Genomic DNA, 14,522 nt, shown 5'->3' with positions numbered 1-14,522 from the left:
ACAATCCCCAACTACTGCCCATATCCCACCATCCCGAATTACTGCATATGTCCATCGGTGTACAGATATCTCCCTGAGAGAGAGAGAGGAGACTGAGAGACCCCAGTCAGTGTACAGATATCTCCCTGAGAGAGAGAGGGGGGACTGAGAGACCCCAGTCAGTGTACAGATATCTCCCTGAGAGAGAGAGGGGACTGAGAGACACCAGTCAGTGTACAGATATCTCCCTGAGAGAGAGAGGGGGGGGACTGAGAGACCCCAGTCAGTGTACAGATATCTCCCTGAGAGAGAGGGGGGACTGAGAGACACCAGTCAGTGTACAGATATCTCCCTGAGAGAGAGAGAGAGAGGGGACTGAGAGACACCAGTCAGTGTACAGATATCTCCCTGAGAGAGAGGGGACTGAGAGACAGCAGTCAGTGTACAGATATCTCCCTGAGAGAGAGAGAGAGGACTGAGAGACACCAGTCAGTGTACAGATATCTCCCTGTGAGAGAGAGGGGACTGAGAGACACCAGTCAGTGTACAGATATCTCCCTGAGAGAGAGAGGAGACTGAGAGACCCCAGTCAGTGTACAGATATCTCCCTGAGAGAGAGGAGACTGAGAGACACCAGTCAGTGTACAGATATCTCCCTCAGAGAGAGGGGGGACTGAGAGACACCAGTCAGTGTACAGATATCTCCCTGAGAGAGAGAGGGGACTGAGAGACACCAGTCAGTGTACAGATATCTCCCTGAGAGAGAGAGGAGACTGAGAGACCCCAGTCAGTGTACAGATATCTCCCTGAGAGAGAGAGAGGGGACTGAGAGACACCAGTCAGTGTACAGATATCTCCCTCAGAGAGAGGGGGGACTGAGAGACATCAGTCAGTGTACAGATATCTCCCTGAGAGAGAGAGGGGACTGAGAGATACCAGTCAGTGTACAGATATCTCCCTGAGAGTGAGAGAGGGGACTGAGAGTCCCCAGGCAGTGTACAGGTATCTCCCAGAGAGAGACAGAGAGGGGACTGAGAGATACCAGTCAGTGTACAGATATCTCCCTGAGAGAGAGAGAGGGGACTGAGAGACACCAGTCAGTGTACAGATATCTCCCTGAGAGAGAGAGAGAGGGGGGACTGAGAGACACCAGTCAGTGTACAGATATCTCCCTGAGAGAGAGAGAGGGGACTGAGAGACACCAGTCAGTGTACAGATATCTCCCTGAGAGAGAGAGGGGACTGAGAGATACCAGTCAGTGTACAGATATCTCCCTGAGAGAGAGAGAGAGAGAGGGGGGACTGAGAGACACCAGTCAGTGTACAGATATCTCCCTGCGAGAGAGAGAGGGGACTGAGAGACACCAGTCAGTGTACAGATATCTCCCTGAGAGAGAGAGAGAGAGAGAGAGGGGACTGAGAGACACCAGTCAGTGTACAGATATCTCCCTGAGAGAGAGAGAGGGGACTGAGAGACACCAGTCAGTGTACAGATATCTCCCTGAGAGAGAGGGGACTGAGAGTCACCAGTCAGTGTACAGATATCTCCCTGAGAGAGAGAGAGGGGACTGAGAGTCACCAGTCAGTGTACAGATATCTCCCTGAGAGAGACGGGAGGGACTGAGAGATACCAGTCAGTGTCCAGATATCTCCCTGAGAGAGAGAGAGAAGGGACTGAGAGACACCAGTCAGTGTACAGATATCTCCCTGAGAGAGAGGGGACTGAGAGACAGCAGTCAGTGTACAGATATCTCCCTGAGAGAGAGAGAGAGGACTGAGAGACACCAGTCAGTGTACAGATATCTCCCTGAGAGAGAGAGAGAGAGGACTGAGAGACACCAGTCAGTGTACAGATATCTCCCTGTGAGAGAGAGGGGACTGAGAGACACCAGTCAGTGTACAGATATCTCCCTGAGAGAGAGAGGAGACTGAGAGACCCCAGTCAGTTTACAGATATCTCCCTGAGAGAGAGGAGACTGAGAGACACCAGTCAGTGTACAGATATCTCCCTCAGAGAGAGGGGGGACTGAGAGACACCAGTCAGTGTACAGATATCTCCCTGAGAGAGAGAGAGGACTGAGAGACACCAGTCAGTGTACAGATATCTCCCTGTGAGAGAGAGGGGACTGAGAGACACCAGTCAGTGTACAGATATCTCCCTGAGAGAGAGAGGAGACTGAGAGACCCCAGTCAGTGTACAGATATCTCCCTGAGAGAGAGGAGACTGAGAGACACCAGTCAGTGTACAGATATCTCCCTCAGAGAGAGGGGGGACTGAGAGACACCAGTCAGTGTACAGATATCTCCCTGAGAGAGAGAGGGGACTGAGAGACACCAGTCAGTGTACAGATATCTCCCTGAGAGAGAGAGGAGACTGAGAGACCCCAGTCAGTGTACAGATATCTCCCTGAGAGAGAGAGAGGGGACTGAGAGACACCAGTCAGTGTACAGATATCTCCCTCAGAGAGAGGGGGGACTGAGAGACATCAGTCAGTGTACAGATATCTCCCTGAGAGAGAGAGGGGACTGAGAGATACCAGTCAGTGTACAGATATCTCCCTGAGAGTGAGAGAGGGGACTGAGAGTCCCCAGGCAGTGTACAGGTATCTCCCAGAGAGAGACAGAGAGGGGACTGAGAGATACCAGTCAGTGTACAGATATCTCCCTGAGAGAGAGAGAGGGGACTGAGAGACACCAGTCAGTGTACAGATATCTCCCTGAGAGAGAGAGAGAGGGGGGACTGAGAGACACCAGTCAGTGTACAGATATCTCCCTGAGAGAGAGAGAGGGGACTGAGAGACACCAGTCAGTGTACAGATATCTCCCTGAGAGAGAGAGGGGACTGAGAGATACCAGTCAGTGTACAGATATCTCCCTGAGAGAGAGAGAGAGAGAGGGGGGACTGAGAGACACCAGTCAGTGTACAGATATCTCCCTGCGAGAGAGAGAGGGGACTGAGAGACACCAGTCAGTGTACAGATATCTCCCTGAGAGAGAGAGAGAGAGAGAGAGGGGACTGAGAGACACCAGTCAGTGTACAGATATCTCCCTGAGAGAGAGAGAGGGGACTGAGAGACACCAGTCAGTGTACAGATATCTCCCTGAGAGAGAGGGGACTGAGAGTCACCAGTCAGTGTACAGATATCTCCCTGAGAGAGAGAGAGGGGACTGAGAGTCACCAGTCAGTGTACAGATATCTCCCTGAGAGAGACGGGAGGGACTGAGAGACACCAGTCAGTGTCCAGATATCTCCCTGAGAGAGAGAGAGAAGGGACTGAGAGACACCAGTCAGTGTACAGATATCTCCCTGAGAGAGAGGGGACTGAGAGACAGCAGTCAGTGTACAGATATCTCCCTGAGAGAGAGAGAGAGGACTGAGAGACACCAGTCAGTGTACAGATATCTCCCTGAGAGAGAGAGAGAGAGGACTGAGAGACACCAGTCAGTGTACAGATATCTCCCTGTGAGAGAGAGGGGACTGAGAGACACCAGTCAGTGTACAGATATCTCCCTGAGAGAGAGAGGAGACTGAGAGACCCCAGTCAGTTTACAGATATCTCCCTGAGAGAGAGGAGACTGAGAGACACCAGTCAGTGTACAGATATCTCCCTCAGAGAGAGGGGGGACTGAGAGACACCAGTCAGTGTACAGATATCTCCCTGAGAGAGAGAGGGGACTGAGAGATACCAGTCAGTGTACAGATATCTCCCTGAGAGTGAGAGAGGGGACTGAGAGTCCCCAGTCAGTGTACAGATATCTCCCAGAGAGAGACAGAGAGGGGACTGAGAGATACCAGTCAGTGTACAGATATCTCCCTGAGAGAGAGAGAGGGGACTGAGAGACACCAGTCAGTGTACAGATATCTCCCTGAGAGAGAGAGAGAGGGGGGACTGAGAGACACCAGTCAGTGTACAGATATCTCCCTGAGAGAGAGAGAGGGGACTGAGAGACACCAGTCAGTGTACAGATATCTCCCTGAGAGAGAGAGGGGACTGAGAGATACCAGTCAGTGTACAGATATCTCCCTGCGAGAGAGAGAGGGGACTGAGAGACACCAGTCAGTGTACAGATATCTCCATGAGAGAGAGGGGGGACTGAGAGACACCAGTCAGTGTACAGATATCTCCCTGTGAGAGAGGGGACTGAGAGACACCAGTCAGTGTACAGATATCTCCCTGAGAGAGAGAGAGAGAGAGAGGGGACTGAGAGACACCAGTCAGTGTACAGATATCTCCCTGAGAGAGAGAGAGGGGACTGAGAGACACCAGTCAGTGTACAGATATCTCCCTGAGAGAGAGAGAGGGGACTGAGAGTCACCAGTCAGTGTACAGATATCTCCCTGAGAGAGACGGGAGGGACTGAGAGACACCAGTCAGTGTCCAGATATCTCCCTGAGAGAGAGAGAGAGGGGACTGAGAGACAGCAGTCAGTGTACAGATATCTCCCTGAGAGAGAGAGAGAGGACTGAGAGACACCAGTCAGTGTACAGATATCTCCCTGAGAGAGAGAGAGAGAGGACTGAGAGACACCAGTCAGTGTACAGATATCTCCCTGTGAGAGAGAGGGGACTGAGAGACACCAGTCAGTGTACAGATATCTCCCTGAGAGAGAGAGGAGACTGAGAGACCCCAGTCAGTTTACAGATATCTCCCTGAGAGAGAGGAGACTGAGAGACACCAGTCAGTGTACAGATATCTCCCTCAGAGAGAGGGGGGACTGAGAGACACCAGTCAGTGTACAGATATCTCCCTGAGAGAGAGGGGACTGAGAGACACCAGTCAGTGTACAGATATCTCCCTGAGAGAGAGAGAGAGAACTGAGAGACACCAGTCAGTGTACAGATATCTCCCTGAGAGAGAGGTGACTGAGAGATACCAGTCAGTGTACAGATATCTCCCTGAGAGTGAGAGAGGGGACTGAGAGTCCCCAGTCAGTGTACAGATATCTCCCTGAGAGAGAGAGAGGGGACTGAGAGACACCAGTCAGTGTACAGATATCTCCCTGAGAGAGAGAGGGGGGACTGAGAGACACCAGTCAGTGTACAGATATCTCCCTGAGAGAGAGAGAGGGGACTGAGAGACACCAGTCAGTGTACAGATATCTCCCTGAGAGAGAGGGGGGACTGAGAGACACCAGTCAGTGTACAGATATCACCCTCAGAGAGAGGACTGAGAGACCCCAGTCAGTGTACAGATATCTCCCGGTGAGAGAGGGGACTGAGAGACACCAGTCAGTGTACAGATATCTCCCTGAGAGAGAGAGAGAGAGGGGACTGAGAGACACCAGTCAGTGTACAGATATCTCCCTGAGAGAGAGAGAGGGGACTGAGAGACACCAGTCAGTGTACAGATATCTCCCTGAGAGAGAGAGAGGGGACTGAGAGTCACCAGTCAGTGTACAGATATCTCCCTGAGAGAGACGGGAGGGACTGATAGACACCAGTCAGTGTACAGATATCTCCCTGAGAGAGAGAGGGGACTGAGAGACACCAGTCAGTGTACAGATATCTCCCTGAGAGAGAGAGGGGACTGAGAGACACCAGTCAGTGTACAGATATCTCCCTGAGAGAGAGAGGGGACTGAGAGACACCAGTCAGTGTACAGATATCCCCCTGAGAGAGAGGGGGGACTGAGAGACACCAGTCATTGTACAGATATCTCCCAGAGAGAGAGAGAGGGGGGACTGAGTGACCCCAGTCAGTGTACAGATATCTCCCTGTGAGAGAGGGGACTGAGAGACACCAGTCAGTGTACAGATATCTCCCTGAGAGAGAGAGAGAGGACTGAGAGACACCAGTCAGTGTACAGATATCTCCCTGAGAGAGAGAGAAAGGACTGAGAGACACCAGTCAGTGTACAGATATCTCCCTGAGAGAGAGGGGACTGAGAGACACCAGTCAGTGTACAGATATCTCCCTGAGAGAGAGAGGGGACTGAGAGACACCAGTCAGTGAACAGATATCTCCCTGAGAGAGAGGGGGGACTGAGAGACACCAGTCAGTGTACCGATATCTCCCTGAGAGAGAGGGGGGACTGAGAGACACCAGTCAGTGTACCGATATCTCCCTGAGAGAGAGGGGACTGAGAGACACCAGTCAGTGTACAGATATCTCCCAGAGAGAGAGAGAGAGGGGAATGAGAGACCCCAGTCAGTGTACAGATATCTCCCTGAGAGAGAGAGGGGACTGAGAGACCCCAGTCAGTGTACAGATATCTCCCTGAGAGAGAGAGAGGGGGGACTGAGAGATACCAGTCAGTGTACCGATCCTGTTCCACGTGTCTGGGACCTTTGTGTTTATTAACCAATCGATCGGACCGTATGGGAGTTGGTGCCTCAGAGCTCTGTGCACTCCCTCCCTCACAAGCATCAGTGTGGCCTAGTTTTCCGCTGTCGGTCGGCCTAGCCTTACCTTTGAACCTTCCTGTCGCGGTCTTCCACAGGAGGAAACCGTCGTGTACCAGTTTCCTTCGGATCATGTCCTCTCTCCGGAAGGTTCTGCCGCTGTGCATGGGAGCGACTGCCTTTGGGTCCATGCGGTTGTAAACGTCCTGCAGCCTGTATCTCTTCTCACAGTCGTGAACGTCCTGGTCTACAGCCGAGATCAGGTCCTTCAGCAAGGCCAGGGAGTTGGTCAGGTCTCTGCGGTCCTCTTCGTTGCCTGCACAATTATCCCACAGTCTCGGCTTCAGTCCCCATAGCTAAAGGTAGGCCCGAGCCACTCCCTCCACTTCACCCCCAGGCCCGGGGCCCAGCTCCTGACCTTAAACTGCAGCAAACCTATCTCCGTTTCATCGACCTCTGGGGTTCACTTGGTCAAAGCAACTCGACTGCGGGATGTGCTCCAATCCAGAGAGTGGGCCTAACTCCGACCCTCATCCTGGGGCCTAACTCTGACCCTGACCCTTGGGGCCTCACTCAGAGTCTGACCCTGGGGCCTAACTCCGACCCTCATCCTGGGGCCTAACTCTGACCCTGACCCTTGGGGCCTCACTCAGAGTCTGACCCTGGGGCCTAACTCCGACCCTGTCCCTGGGGCCTAACTCCGACCCTGACCCTGGGGCCTCACTCCGACCCTGACCCTGGGGCCTAACTGATTAGATTAGATTAGATTACTTACAGTGTGGAAACAGGCCCTTCGGCCCAACAAGTCCACACCGCCCCGCCGAAGCATAACCCACCCATACCCCTACATCTACATCTACCCCTTACCTAACACTACGGGCAATTTAGCATGGCCAATTCACCTAACCTGCACATCTTTGGACTGTGGGAGGAAACCGGAGCACCCGGAGGAAACCCACGCAGACACAGGGAGAACGTGCAAACTCCACACAGTCAGTCGCCTGAGACCCTGACCTTGGGGCCTCACGCAGACCCTGATCCTGGGGCCTAACTCCGACCCTGACCCTGCAGCCTAACTCCGACCCTGACCCTGGGGCCTAACTCAGACCCTGACCCTGGGGCCTCACTCAGAGTCTGACCCTGGGGCTTAACTCCGACCCTGATCCTGAGGCCTAACTCAGACCCTGACCCTGGGGCCTAACTCCGACCCTGACCCTGATGCCTAACTCAGACCCTGACCCTGGGGCCTAACTCCGACCCTGACCCTGGGGCCTAACTCTGACCCTGACCCTGGGGGCTAACTCCGACCCTGATCCTGACCCTGAGGCCTAACTCCGACCCTGACCCTGGGGCCTAACTCAGACCCTGACCCTGGGGCCTAACTCCGACCCTGTCCCTGGGGCCTAACTCCGACCCTGACCCTGGGGCCTAACTCAGACCCTGACCCTGGGGCCTAACTCCGACCCTGTCCCTGGGGCCTAACTCCGACCCTGACCCTGGGGCCTAACTCCGACCCTGACCCTGGGGCCTAACTGATTAGATTAGATTAGATTACTTACAGTGTGGAAACAGGCCCTTCGGCCCAACAAGTCCACACCGCCCCGCCGAAGCATAACCCACCCATACCCCTACATCTACATCTACCCCTTACCTAACACTACGGGCAATTTAGCATGGCCAATTCACCTGACCTGCACATCTTTGGACTGTGGGAGGAAACCGGAGCACCCGGAGGAAACCCACGCAGACACAGGGAGAACGTGCAAACTCCACACAGTCAGTCGCCTGAGACCCTGACCTTGGGGCCTCACGCAGACCCTGATCCTGGGGCCTAACTCCGACCCTGACCCTGCAGCCTAACTCCGACCCTGACCCTGGGGCCTAACTCAGACCCTGACCCTGGGGCCTCACTCAGAGTCTGACCCTGGGGCTTAACTCCGACCCTGATCCTGAGGCCTAACTCAGACCCTGACCCTGGGGCCTAACTCCGACCCTGACCCTGATGCCTAACTCAGACCCTGACCCTGGGGCCTAACTCCGACCCTGACCCTGGGGCCTAACTCTGACCCTGACCCTGGGGGCTAACTCCGACCCTGATCCTGACCCTGAGGCCTAACTCCGACCCTGACCCTGGGGCCTAACTCCGACCCTGACCCTGGGGTCTAACTCCGACCCTGACCCTGGGGCTGAACTCCGACCCTGACCCTGGGGCCTAACTCAGACCCTGACCCTGGGGCCTAACTCCGACCCTGATACTGAAGCCTAACTTCGACCCTGAGCCTGGGGCCTAACTCCGACCCTGTCCCTGGGACCTAACTCCGACCCTGATGCTGGGGCCTAACTCAGACCCTGCCCCCGGGCCTTGCTCAAACCCGGATCCTGGGATTAACTCAGACCCTGACCCCGAGGCCTAACTCCAACTCTGATCCCGGGGCCTAACACAGACCCTGAGCCCTGGGCCCTACTGAAGCCCAGACACCGGGGCCTAACTCAGACTCTGAGCCCCGGACCCTACTGAGACCCTGACACCGGGGCCTAACTCAGACTCTGAGCCCCGGGGCCTAACGCAGACCCTGACTCCAGGCCTAATTCTGGGGCCCAACTCTGACCATGAGCCCCAGCATTGATGTGACACTGACCCCAGGGCCCAGCCCAGACCTTGGGGCCTGGGGCCTGTCTCCAGGTGGTGGTTAGACAATGTGCCCTTCCCCTGAGCCCGGCCTTCGGGAGGCTCTGTTGTTCCTCTGTTGGCAGGCCTCAGGTCGATTCCTACCTTTGGTGTTTTGTAGAATCCGATCGAGGAGTACAGGGTACTTTGTGATTCTCTGTGTGACCAGCAAGATACATTCCTGGATCCCATACCTCCTCAGAACGGAGTTCCTCATCATTCGCTACAAACACACAGGGGGTCACAGGTCAGGACAGAGAGACAGCACGGGGTTAGATCCAGAGTAAAGCTCCCTCGACACTGTCCCCCTCCATCCCAGGGACAGCACGGGGTTAGATACAGAGTAAAGCTCCCTCTACACTGTCCCCCTCCATCCCAGGGACAGCACGGGGTTAGATACAGAGTAAAGCTCCCTCTACACTGTCCTCCATCCCAGGGACAGGGACAGCATGGGGTTAGGTACAGAGTAAAGCTTCCTCTACACTGTTCCCCATCAAACGAGGGAGGGAGCAAGGACGCGGTGTGAGGGGGCACGGGGTTTCGATAATGGGGGAATGGTAATCCACCACTCTTACCCTCAACTGGTTATGGGGGGGGGGAGGGTGAGGGGGAGGGTCCTGAGGTCAGCACATTATGGGGAGGGGGAGGGGGAGGGGGAGGGGGAGGGGGAGGGTCCTGAGGTCAGCACGTTATGGGGAGGGGGAGGGTCCTGAGGTCAGCACATTATGGGGGAGGGGGAGGGTTTGGGGTCAGCGTTCAGGGTCAGGGTTCAGGTTGGAGTTTGGGGTCAGGGTTTGGGGTCAGGGGTTGGGGGTCAGGGTTCGGGGTCAGGGTTCAGGTCAGGGTTTGGAGTCAGGGTTCGGGGTCAGGGTTTGGTGTCAGGGTTTGGGGTCGGGGTTTGGGGTCGGGGTTCGGGGTTTGGGGTCGGGGTTTGGGGTCGGGGTTTGGGGTCGGGGTTTGGGGTCAGGGTTCGGGGTTTGGGGTCGGGGTTTGGGGTCGGGGTTTGGGGTCGGGGTTTGGGGTCAGGGTTTGGGTTCAGGATTTGGAGTCAGGGTTCAGAGTCAGGGTTCAGGTCGGGGTTTGCGGTCAGGGTTCGGGGTCACGGTTTGAGGTCAGGGTTCCCGGTCGGGGTTTGGGGTCAGGGTTCAGGTCAGGGTTTGGGGTCAGGGTTTGCTGTCAGGGTTTGGGGTCAGGGTTTGTGTTGGGGTTTGGGGTCAGGGTTCGGGGACAGGGTTCGGGTCAGGGTTCAGGTCAGGGTTTGGGCTCTGGGTTCGGTGTCAGGGTTTGGGGTCAGGGTTCATGCCGGGGTTTGGGGTCAGGGTTCGTGTCGGGGTTTGGGGTCAGGTTTTGGGGTCAGGGTTTGGGGTCAGGTTTGGGGTCGGGGTTTGGGATCAGGGTTCGTTTCAGGGTTTGGGGTCAGGGTTTGGGGTCAGGGTTCATGTCGAGGTTTAGGGTCAGGGTTTGGGGTCAGGGTTCGGGTCAGGGTTCGGGGTCAGGGTTTGAGGTCAGGGTTCGTGTCGGGGTTTGGGGTCAGGTTTTGGGGTTGGGGTTCGGTGTCAGGGTTTGGGGTCAGGTTTCGGGTCAGGGTTCAGGTCAGGTTTGGGGTCACGGTTCGGCGTAAGGGTTTGGGGTCAGGGTTCGTGCCGGGGTTTGGGGTCAGGGTTTGTGTCTGGGTTTGGGGTCAGGTTTTGGGGTCGGGGTTTGGGGTCAGGGCTTGGGGTCAGGGTTTGGGGTCGGGGTTTGGGATCAGGGTTCGTGTCAGGGTTCAGGGTCAGGGTTTGGGGCCAGGGTTCGTGTCGAGGTTTAGGGTCAGGGTTTGGGGTCAGGGTTCGTGTTGGGGTTTGGGGTCAGGGTTCGGGGTCAGGGTTTGGGTCAGGGTTCAGGTCAGGGTTTGGAGTCAGGGTTCGGGGTCAGGGTTCGGCGTCAGGGTTTGGGGCCAGGGTTCGTGCCGGGGTTTGGGGTCAGGGTCCTGTCGGGGTTTGGGGTCAGGGTTTGGGGTCAGGGTTTGGGGTCGTGCTTTGGGATCAGGGTTTGTGTCGAGGTTTAGGGTCAGGGTTTGGGGTCAGGGTATAGGTCAGGGTTTGGGGTCAGGGTTCGGTGTCAGGGTTCGTGTCGGGGTTTGGGGTCAGGGTTTGGGGTCAGGGTTCGGTGTCAGGGTTCGTGTCGGGGTTTGGGGTCAGGGTTTGGGGTCGGGGTTTGGGGTCAGGGTTTGGGGTCGGGTTTGGGATCAGAGTTCGTTTCAGGATTTGGGGTCAGGGTTCGTGGTCAGGGTTTGGGTCAAGGTTTAGGGTCAGGGTTTGAGGTCAGGGTTCGTGTTGGGGTTTGGGGTCAGGGTTCGGGGACAGGGTTCGGGTTCAGGTCAGGGTTTGGGGTCAGGGTTCGGGCTCTGGGTTCGGTGTCAGGGTTTGGGGTCAGGGTTCATGCCGGGGTTTGGGGTCAGGGTTTGGGGTCAGGGTTCGTGTCGGGATTTGGGATCAGGTTTTGGGGTCGGGGTTTGGGGTCGTGCTTTGGGATCAGGGTTTGTGTCGAGGTTTAGGGTCAGGGTTTGGGGTCAGGGTTCGTGTTGGGATTTGGGGTCAGGTTTTGGGGTCGGGGTTTGGGGTCAGGGTTTGGGGTCAGGGTTCGTGCCGGGGTTTGGGTCAGGGATGGGGTCGGGGTTTGGGGTCAGGGTTTGGGTTCAGGGTCAGGGTCAGGGTTCAGGTCAGGGTTCGGGGTCAGTATTCGGCGTCAGGGTTTGGGGTCAGGGTTCGTGCCGGGGTTTGGGGTCAGGGTTTGTGGTCAGGTTTTGGGTCGGGGTTTGGGGTCAGGGTTTGGGGTCAGGGTTTGGGGTCGGGGTTCGTGTCGAGGTTTAGGGTCAGGGGTTTGGGATCAGGGTTTGTGTCAGGGTTCGGGGTCAGGGTTCGTGTCGAGGTTTAGGGTCAGGGTTTTGGGTCAGGGTTTGGGGTCGGGGTTTGGGATCAGGGTTCGTGTCAGGGTTCGGTGTCGGGTTTTGGGGTCAGGGTTCGTGGTCAGGATTCGGGTAAGGTTTCAGGCCGGGGTTTAGGGTCAGGGTTTGGGGTCAGGGTTCATGCCAGGGTTTGGGGTCAGGGTTTGGGGTCGGGGCTTAGGGTCAGGGTTTGGGTTCAGGGCTCGTGGTCAGGGTATGTGGTATGGGTATGGGGTCAGGGTTTGGGGTCATGGTTCGTGTCGGGGTTTGAGGTCGGGCTTAGGGGTCAGGGTGCGGGATCGGGGTTCGGGGTCAGGGTTTGGGGTCAGTGTTTGGGGTCAGGGTTCGTGTCGGGGTTTGGGGTCATGGTTCGGGGTTGGGTTTGGGGTCAGGGTTTGGGGTCAGGGTTCAGGTCGGCGTTCGGGGTCAGGGTTCGTGTTGGGGTTCGGGGTCAAGGTTTGCGGCCAGGGTTCGTGTCGGGGTTCAGGGTCAGGGTTTGGGGTCAGGGTTCGTGGCGGGGTTTGGGGTCAGGGTTTGGGGTCGGTGTTTGGGGTCAGGGTTGGGGGTCAGGGTTCAGGTCGGGGTTTGGGGTCAGGATTTGGGGTCAGGGTTCGGGGTCAGGATCCGTGTCGGGGTTTGGGGGCTGGGTTTGGGGTCGGGATTTGGTTACAGGGTTCGGGGTCAGGGTTCAAGTCGGGGTTTGGGGTTAGGGTTGGGGTCAGGGTTCATGTCAGGGGTCAGGGTTTGGGGTCAGTGTTCAGGGTCAGGGTTCAGGATCAGGGTTTGGGGTCAGGGTTCGGGGTCAATGTTCAGGGTCAGGGTTTGGGGTCGGGGCTTAGGGTCAGGGTTTGGGTTCAGGGCTCGTGGTCAGGGTATGTGGTATGGGTATGGGGTCAGGGTTTGGGGTCATGGTTCGTGTCGGGGTTTGAGGTCGGGCTTAGGGGTCAGGGTGCGGGATCGGGGTTTGGGGTCAGGGTTTGGGGTCAGTGTTTGGGGTCAGGGTTCGTGTCGGGGTTTGGGGTTGGGTTTGGGGTCAGGGTTTGGGGTCAGGGTTCAGGTCGGCGTTCGGGGTCAGGGTTCGTGTCGGGGTTCGGGGTCAAGGTTTGCGGCCAGGGTTCGTGTCGGGGTTCAGGGTCAGGGTTTGGGGTCAGGGTTCGTGTCGGGGTTTGGGGTCAGGGTTTGGGGTCGTGTTTGGGGTCAGGGTTGGGGGTCAGGGTTCAGGTCAGGGTTTGGGGTCAGGATTTGGGGTCAGGGTGTGGGGTCAGGGTTCAGGGTCAGGATCCGTGTCGGGGTTTGGGGGCTGGGTTTGGGGTCGGGATTTGGTTACAGGGTTCGGGGTCAGGGTTCAAGTCGGGGTTTGGGGTTAGGGTTGGGGTCAGGGTTCATGTCAGGGGTCAGGGTTTGGGGTCAGTGTTCAGGGTCAGGGTTCAGGATCAGGGTTTGGGGTCAGGGTTCGGGGTCAATGTTCAGGGTCAGGGTTCGGGGTCAGGGTTTGGGGTCAGGGTTCGTGGTCAGGATTCGGGTAAGGTTTCAGGCCGGGGTTTAGGGTCAGGGTTTGGGGTCAGGGTTCATGCCAGGGTTTGGGGTCAGGGTTTGGGGTCGGGGCTTAGGGTCAGGGTTCGGGGTCAGGGTTTGGGGTCAGGGTTCGTGGTCAGGATTCGGGTAAGGTTTCAGGCCGGGGTTTAGGGTCAGGGTTTGGGGTCAGGGTTTGTGTCTGGGTTTGGGGTCAGGTTTTGGGGTCGGGGATTGGGGTCAGGGCTTGGGGTCAGGGTTTGGCGTCGGGGTTCGTGTCAAGGTTCGGGGTCAGGGTTTGGGGCCAGGGTTCGTGTCGAGGTTTAGGGTCAGGGTTTGGGGTCAGGGTTCGTATTGGGGTTTGGGGTCAGGGTTCGGGGTCAGGGTTTGGGTCAGGGTTCAGGTCAGGGTTTGGAGTCAGGGTTCGGCGTCAGGGTTTGGGGTCAGGGTTCGTGCCGGGGTTTGGGGTCAGGGTCGTGTCGGGGTTTGGGGTCAGGTTTTGGGGTCGGGGTTTGGGGTCAGGGTTTGGGGTCGTGCTTTGGGATCAGGGTTCGTGTCGAGGTTTAGGGTCAGGGTTTGGGGTCAGGGTTCAGGTCAGGGTTTGGGGTCAGGGTTCGTGTCGGGGTTTGGGGTCAGGGTTCGGTGTCGGGGTTTGGGGTCAGGGTTCATGGTCGGGGTTCGGGTAAGGTTTCAAGCCGGGATTTGGGGTCAGGGTTCGTGCCGGGGTTTGGGGTCAGGGTTCGTGCCGGGGTTTGTGATCAGGTTTTGGGTCGGGATTTGGGGTCAGGGTTTGGGGTCAGGGTTTGGGGTCGGGGTTTGGGATCAGGGTACGTGTCAGGGTTCGGGGTCAGGGTTTGGGGTCAGGGTTCGTGTCGAGGTTTAGGGTCAGGGTTTGGGATCAGGGTTTGGTATCAGGGTTCGTGTCAGGGTTCGGTGTCAGGGTTTGGGGTCAGGGTTCATGGTCAGGATTCGGGTAAGGTTTCAGGTTGGGGTTTAGAGTCAGGGTTTGGGGTCAGGATTCATGCCGGGGTTTGGGTCAGGGTTTGGGGTCGGGGCTTGGGGTCAGGGTTTGTGGTATGGGTATGGGGTCAGGGTC

The 14,522-nt window shown here is 56.9% G+C and overlaps 1 protein-coding gene across 1 annotated transcript in view; it reads right to left on the bottom strand.

Annotated features, from left to right (window-relative positions):
- LOC140453877 (rho guanine nucleotide exchange factor 2-like) overlaps positions 1 to 14,522 on the bottom strand; it is a 44,796-nt gene that overhangs the window by 9,964 nt on the left and 20,310 nt on the right. The window contains exons 6-7 of the mRNA XM_072548737.1: positions 9,094 to 9,211; positions 6,388 to 6,636 (exon numbers count right to left, since the gene is read on the bottom strand). Of these exons, the coding sequence (XP_072404838.1) occupies positions 6,388 to 6,636; positions 9,094 to 9,211 (367 nt within the window). The remainder of the gene's footprint in view (positions 1 to 6,387; positions 6,637 to 9,093; positions 9,212 to 14,522) is intronic.

This window comes from Chiloscyllium punctatum, chromosome 28 (genome assembly GCF_047496795.1).
Source record: "Chiloscyllium punctatum isolate Juve2018m chromosome 28, sChiPun1.3, whole genome shotgun sequence".
NCBI classification, from domain to species: domain Eukaryota; kingdom Metazoa; phylum Chordata; class Chondrichthyes; order Orectolobiformes; family Hemiscylliidae; genus Chiloscyllium; species Chiloscyllium punctatum.
This window is presented reverse-complemented; position numbering and strand designations above follow the sequence as displayed.